Raw genomic sequence first — 7,500 nt, 5'->3', positions numbered from 1 at the left:
TTTCTTGCCAATACTGCAGCAAAACCTTTACGGGCCGGCCGACTCTCGTCCAGCACCTCCGGACTCACACGGGGGAAAAGCCGTACAGTTGCCCAGACTGTGGCCGCTGTTTCAGCACCAGCTCCAACCTCCTGCAGCACCGGGTGAACCACCACCTTAAGCTGGCGAACGCCCGCTTCGCCTCGCTCCTTAGTACGGCGGCCGGTTTGGCTCCGCCGTCCACGACTCATTCGGCATTACGTCACCCATGCCGAAGGGAGCGTCCGGCCTCACCGCTGCGGGGAATGCGGCCGGCGTTTTGTGGAATTGGCGGAGCTGGAGCAACACCGAGCCACGCACCGTGGGGAGCGGCCCTATGTCTGCAGCTACTGCGGCAAGTCCTTTACCGAGGCGGCCACGTTGGCTCGACACCGCCGCTCCCACCTCCCGACGGCCCAGCAGGCTTACAAGTGTGAACTGTGTGGGCAGACCTTTGGCCAGAGTTCTGATCTTCTGGCTCACGGGCGGGTTCACAGTGGGGAACGCCCCTACGCTTGTGCTGACTGTGGCAAGGCCTTCGGGCGCAGCTCCAACCTGTCGCGTCACCGGCGGGTGCACACCCACGAGCGCCCGTACGTCTGCGGGGACTGTGGAAGGAGCTATACCCAAAGCACCCACCTGATGGAACACCAGCGACAGCACACTGGCGAGCGGCCGTACGAGTGTGGCGACTGTGGCCGTTCCTTCGGCAAGAAGGGGCACCTGGACTCCCACCGGCGTGTGCTCCACCTCTTGCCGGGAGCCCACGACCGTGTGGACGAGTCGCTGGTGGAATGTCCCGATTCAGGAAGTTTGCTGAACCAATGAAGGACTCTGGCGGTGCTCAGTGTGTGCGTGCGTGAGAGAGGAGAGCATGTATGTCAGTGAGCCTGGCCTAATTTGAGCATGACTTAAGGAAGCTGAGCAACACAGCTTGGCTGAAGCCCCTCAGTGTCCCCCGAGGTTTTTAGCCTAACACCAGATTACTTAGGGTGACTGAAAGACAAACAGGTTTTGGAGGATCTGAACTGGAAGAATGGGCATTAAAATGTCAAATGAGATTCAGTCTGAGCAAGTGTAAAGTGATTTATGCTGTGGCAAAAAAATCCTAACTTCACATATGCACTGATGGGATCTGTGCTGGCCGCGACAGGTCAAGAAAGGGATCTGGGGGTGGGAGCAGATGGCTCATAGGAGCAGCAGTGGCGTAGGAGGTTAAGAGCTTGTGTATCTAATCTGGAGGAACCGGGTTTTATTCCCAGCTCTGAGCGGTGGAGGCTTATCTGGGGAATCCAGATTAGCCTGTACACTCCCACACATGCCAGCTGGGTGACCTTGGGCTAGTCACAGCTTCTCGGAGCTCTCTCAGCCCCACCTACCTGACAGGGTGTTTGTTGTGAGGGGGGAAGGGCAAGGGGATTGTCAGCCCCTTTGAGTCTCCTGCAGGAGAGAAAGGGGGGATATAAATCCAAACTCCTCCTCCTCCTCCTCCTCCTCCTCTTCTTCATCTTCTTCTTCTTCTTCTTCTTCTTCTTTGATGAAAATGTCAGCTCAGCGTGCAGCCACTGTAAAAAAAAGAAAAGCTAATTCAAAAATGGCCACAATTAGACAAGGAGCAGAGAATAAAACTGCCATCATACTATACAAATCCATGGTAAAACCACCTTTGGAATACTGTGTATAATTCTGGTCACCACACCCTAAAAAAAGATATTGCAGAACTTGAGAAGGTGAAGAAAAGCGCAGCAGAAATGATCAGGGGGCTACAGCAAGCTGCATGGAGCAGTTAAGGAGCCTAGAAGCTATAGAAAAATCCAGGAAAGGGAGACACGCATAGAGGTCTATAAAATTATACATGGCATGGAAAGAGTGGATAGGGAAAAGCTTTTTTCTCTCTTTCATAATACTCACCTTGTTTCCCTGAATGTAAGACATCCCCTGAAAACAAGATCGTAGTAGAGGCTTTGCTGAAGTGCAAAATATAAGGCATCCCCTGAAAGCAAGACAGCAAAGTTTCTTTGGTTTGGAAGCATGCCTGATGAACAGAACACAGAAAAATTAGACACCCCCCCCTAAAATAAGACACAGAGCGCATCTTTGGGGAGCAAAAATTACCATTATAAGACACTGTCTTATTTTTGGGGAAACACGGTAGAACATGGGATCATCTGCTGAAGCAAATGGTGAGAGATTCAAAAGGTAGAAACTGAGGTATATCTCCACATGACTGTGGAACTCCCTGCCCCAGGATATGAAGGTGGCTGCCAACTTGGAAGGCTTTAAGAGGGAAGTGGATATGTTCTTGGAGGATAGGGCTGTCCATGGCTACCAAAAGAAAAGTTTGGATTTATAACCCATCTTCCTGTCCTGTAAGGAGACTCAAGATGGCTTACAAGCTCCTTTCCCCTTCTCTCCCCACAACAGACACATTGTGAGGTAGTTGGGGCTGAGGGAGTTCTAAAAGAACTGTAACTAGCCCAAGATAATCCAGCAGGCTTCATGTGCAGGAGCAGGGAAACAAATCCAGTTTACCCGATAAGAGTCGGCCACTCATGTGGAGGAGTGGGGAATCAAACCCAGCTCTCCAATTTGGAGTCCACCTACTCTTAACCACTGCAGTCATCGGCTCTAAACACTGGTTGAGCAGCAAGCCCTGGTTCAGAATGTTTACAGCGTCCTTGGAATTAGGCAGAACAGAAAGGTAGAGCTGGGAATCATCTGCATATCCTACCTAATTTGCAGCTGAGTCACTTGTCAATCTTTACGTTAAAATGTGTTTGAGAGGAATTAAGCTTGAGAGGTTCATTTTAAAAGAATGTGGTTGTTTAAGGAACGTCAGACTCACTGCCAATCCCAAGAGACAAGAGAACAACTGTGAATACAGTTGCCAACCTCCAGGTGGGGCCTGGAGATCTCCTCGAGTTACCACTTATTGCCAGATACTCTGGAGAGTAGGTTCTATGGCAGTGGTGACGAACTTATGGCACTCCAGATGTTCATACTGGCAGGGGCTGATGGGAATTGTAGTCCATGAACATCTGGAGTCCATAGGTTCACCACCACGGCTCTATGGCATTGTACCCCACTAATGTTCCCACCAACCCAACCCCCCGTCATCTCCAGCTCCATTTTCCAAAACCACAAATTTCCCAACAGGGAGTTGGCAACCCTCAATCCCTGGGCAAACTTCGGAGTGTCGTTCACCTTTGCAGCAGAATTTATTTTTAAGCGCAGGGGTTGGTGACAGATTTATTTATTTTATTGGGTCTCGGGTTCCAACCGCAGGCAATACAAATAAAATCAAATATAAATAATCAATACAATAAATAACATAAAATCAACAACTAAAACTAGAAGTCCTGGCAGGTTTTGTTCCTTTTTGGATTTTCTCCTAACAGGACTCTGGCAACTTCAACTCGTGCGTCGCAGGCAGAAGTTCAACCCCGCAACCAGCGCTTGTCCACGCTCCACCTGTCGAATTCCCGGAGCTTCCCTGCTCTGTGATTGCTGACAAGCCCAGCCTCCCCTCTCTCTAATTGGCCGCCTGTCCTCCGTCTGCGTCCTCTGATTGGTTCCTTGGACTCGAGCGAGGCGGGGCTTGACCGAAAGGAGGAAGAAAGTGGAAAAGAAGAAAAGGAGCCGCCGCTTTACTACTATCGCGGCTGTCGCCCCGCCCTCGCGCGTTCTGATTGGGCGAGGAGGTCTCGAAGCACGTGACATCCGGGCACTTCCTAGGGGTGGCTGGGCGGAGCGAGGCGGGCAGGCGGAGGAGGCAGGCGGAGGGGCGGACCTGAAAGGGAACCGCCCTGGGCGAGCCAAGCGTCCCATTTGTGCAGGTGAGATCTGCTTCTCCAGCTCACCCCATTGGGAGGGGAGGGAAATAGATCCCAGACTGGGGGGTGGGGGGGCGGGCCAGCTCTTCCTCTTCCCTTTGCCAATTGAAAGCCCCCCTTCTTCTACAGTGTAGCTTTCCCCAGCTTGAAATACAGGCACTAACCCCCCTCCCCCAATGGTGGTCTCTGGTCCTTCTGCTGCCCTGTTATCCCCCCCCAGATTTCCATCTGTTCCTCAAGATGCTCTTGGCTGAACCCAAGACCAGCCCTTCTGCATCTCAAGAGTTCTTCACTTAGCCCATGGAAGGTGGCCCCTCACTCTCATCCCCCCCCCCCCCCGCATTGTACCCTAGTTGATGTAGGGCAGCCCATCTTGCCCCTCTCCTCAACTGTCCATCATCGCCTCTGATTGGGGGGGGGGGCGCAGAGCATTTCCCTATTTGTGCCATCTGCACTTGGTGTCTAGTTAAGGGGGTGTGGTGATGAATTGGAATATTCCCCCCCCCCCCTCCTTTGTACCTCCATTTTCTTCTACCAGCTTTGCCCTGGCGTGTCCATCTTAGACGTTCCTTGGTTTGGCAGGTTCTCCAGCCCTTTCCAATGGTTTCTCCCTGATTTAACATCTGATAGGAAGGGTTAGGGAGGGGAAAGGGGACTCATCATCTGGTTTTGACCCACCTACCTTGGGGTGGGGAGGGCGAAGGGGGAGGGAGGGGTTACAACTTACCTTTAAACAACTTTCCTCTCAATTTAAAGAAACACACACATAACATTATAAAAAATTACACCTAGTTTGACACTTGAAGGACTGCACCATTCTTGCTCAGTAAATGGGGCGTTGGTCTGAACTGGCAGAGGTTTTCCTTAAGTCTGGAGCATCTTCCTCCTTCCTCCTTCCTCCTTTCTTCATGATGCTGGCAGGGGATGATGGGAACTGTAGTCCATAACATCTGGAGGGCCGCGAGTTTGACACCTATATGCTAACACCTTCCTGTGCAGTCAACACCTTTAATACATTAGGCGTGGTTCGGTGACGTGTGTCTTGTTCCGTTGCAGCCAGGAACGATGGCGGAGCCCCCCATAGAAGACGAGGGCGATGAGGCTGCTCAGGGCCAAACGAAGCAGGAACAGGCCCATCAGGCGGCCCTGGCAGCCAAGAACCTGGCCATCTTGAAGGCCCGCTCCTTCGACGTCACCTTTGAGGTGGGGGACGAATACGAAGTCATCGAGACCATCGGCACGGGAGCCTATGGCGTCGTGAGCTCTGCTCGCCGCAAGGATTCAGGTGTGTGAAGGTGGAGCGGGGGCAAATGAAAGTTGGGATTTCTGCCTACCATTAGGGAAAGAGGTGGCTTCTGGGGGACCGTCGCTGAGGACTAGAAGCATGCTCTGGTGGGATTTCCCCTCCAAAATACCAGATGGTGTTGGTGTGGAAAACCAGAACTGGGGAGGCTGTGTTTGGGTCCTCCCTTTGCCACAGGGGTCGCTGGGTGACTTTGGGCCAGTCAGTCTCTTGCAACCTGTCCTACCTCATGAGATTGTTGTGAGAATATACTACAGGATGGATAACTGTGGCTGGAATAATCAAGACAATAGCCCGGTCTTCATCTTAGTTTTCTAGTTGGCTGAGTTGGGGAGGAAACGGCCTGATACCACAGAACACTGAGAGGGATGACAAGGGAGGACTTAGTTTCCTTTTTGAACAAAACTTAAACCCCTTATTTGCTTATTTTTATTTACACCATCTATGCTTCACCTTATTCAAAGTGTCTTGTGTTGTTCACAACAGTTCTCTGAAGTAGGCAGGCTGAATTTGTGGCTGGTCCAAGCGAGCCAATCAGCAAGCTTCTATTACTATTATTATTATTATTATTGTAGATTTCACAGCTGCCAGATCTTTAGTTGAGCCAGGTTGGCCCTCATTACAATTCCAGCCCCCACCCAGAGGCCCAGGAAGTTGTAAATGTAACGGGCTAGTATTCGCAGGGATCCCAGCAGGGCTGCCTTCTGAATTCCGGACAGATGCCACCTTTGGTCAACTCGAAGATGTTTTGGCAGCTGCCCTAGTGTTTTATTATTATTGTTGTTGTTGTTGTTGTTGTTGTTGTTGATTTCACCGCTTGCCAGATCTTTTTTTTTAGTTATATTGTTGGCCTTCATTACAATTTGAGCTTCACACAGAAGCCTAGGAAGTTGTAATGTATCGGCATAGTATTCGTGCGGATCCCAGCAGGGCTGCCTTCTGAATTTGACAGATGTTAATTTTGTCAATTTGAAGATGTTTCAAGTGCTGCCCTAGTGTTGTTGTTGTTGTTGTTATTATTATTATTATTTGTTATTATTTGTTATTATTTGTTATTATTTGTTATTATTATTATTATTATTTCAATTTATAAATCCACCTTCAGTAGGGTTTCTGGCAAAGTGAACAACACAATAGCTAGTACAACAAACCATCATCAAAACATAACAACATATTATAACAATATAAAACTGCCTAAGACTTCTAGGGCAGAGTGGGAATTCAACGCTGGATTTCCCAGATTCTAGACCATCACTCTGAACACTGCTGTCCACTCTGCTGCTTAATTTGTCAACAGGGCTGGTGTGTGAACACCAAAGGACTGCCAGAAGCTTGCTGAGGTGATGAGATTGGTGACTTTCCCGCAGCTTGACCTACTTTGCAGGCTTGTTGTGAAGATAAAATTAGTAGGCAGTGCCTGGAAAGTAGGAAAGGGTTAAGTCGAAGTACACACATTCACACACTCTCAGATAATGCTTCCAACCTGTGTCCCCTTGTCTTTCTCCCTCCAGGCCAGCAGGTGGCGATCAAGAAAATCCCCAGTGCCTTTGATGTGGTGATGAACGCGAAGCGCACTTTGCGCGAGCTGAAGATCCTGAAACATTTCAAGCACGACAACATCATCGCCATCAAGGACATCCTGAAGCCCTCCGTGCCTTACGCCGAGTTCAGATCTGTGTAAGTGCCTCTTTTCCCTTGCCTAATGGAAACCCGCACCGGGCCACCGATTCTGTAGAGGGTTGGTGCTTTCTTAGTGCGATGCTGCATCCCTTCTTGAAGTTGTCCCCAGGTGTTATCTTCTCTAACCCTGCCTGTAGAAAAATAGCTTGCCAGGGTTAAGGCTGTGGAAAAACTCTCCTCTCCGAGTGCTAGTTTTTTTTTTTGCAGTCTGAGACTGAGAAGCAGCAGGGCCTTGAAATCTGAAATCATGCAGTCCAGAAAGAGCTATATCACGTAATTGATGCCCCAGTTGAAGTGGGCTTGAGTGGCCATGTAGTTCCTTGAAAGTTCACCACTATCTTTAAGAGTGCAATGTCAACGTTAGCCCAAATAAACTCAAAAATACACACGTTGCACTCTGGCTGTGTCCAATCTTATATATTGATCTTACATATAATTAAACAACTTAACACTTCTATTTGTATTTACATTTCCTTATTTCTCTGACCAAGTTCTTAAGTTCTGCAGAACCTACAGAATTGGAATATGGACGATATGGAACTGAAGCTTTGTTTCTGAACAAAGAATTGAATGGACTAAGTGATTATTTATGTTTAGTTATAAGAGTTGGAAGACTTATGCTGTATCTTTAAGAACTTTGTCAGAGAAATAAGGAAATGTAAATAC

At 49.2% G+C, this 7,500-nt stretch overlaps 2 protein-coding genes across 2 annotated transcripts in view; both read left to right on the top strand.

The window, feature by feature from the left end:
* The window catches only part of LOC125444321 (zinc finger protein 135-like), a 1,779-nt gene extending 933 nt beyond the window's left edge, over positions 1–846 (top strand). The window contains exons 2-3 of the mRNA XM_048516749.1: positions 1–192; positions 257–846. The exon at positions 1–192 is cut by the window's left edge and continues 595 nt beyond it. Coding sequence (XP_048372706.1) covers positions 1–192; positions 257–846 — 782 coding nt within the window. The remainder of the gene's footprint in view (positions 193–256) is intronic.
* Positions 847–3,758: 2,912 nt separating this feature from the next.
* LOC125444320 (mitogen-activated protein kinase 7-like) lies at positions 3,759–6,835 on the top strand. The gene is made up of 3 exons (XM_048516748.1): positions 3,759–3,854; positions 4,908–5,136; positions 6,666–6,835. Exons 2-3 carry the CDS (start codon positions 4,917–4,919, stop codon positions 6,833–6,835), a joined length of 390 nt encoding a protein of 129 aa, XP_048372705.1. The 5' UTR covers positions 3,759–3,854; positions 4,908–4,916.
* The last annotated feature ends 665 nt before the right edge of the window (positions 6,836–7,500 follow it).

Source organism: Sphaerodactylus townsendi, linkage group LG15 (genome assembly GCF_021028975.2).
Source record: "Sphaerodactylus townsendi isolate TG3544 linkage group LG15, MPM_Stown_v2.3, whole genome shotgun sequence".
In the NCBI taxonomy this organism is placed as follows: domain Eukaryota; kingdom Metazoa; phylum Chordata; class Lepidosauria; order Squamata; family Sphaerodactylidae; genus Sphaerodactylus; species Sphaerodactylus townsendi.
This window is presented reverse-complemented; position numbering and strand designations above follow the sequence as displayed.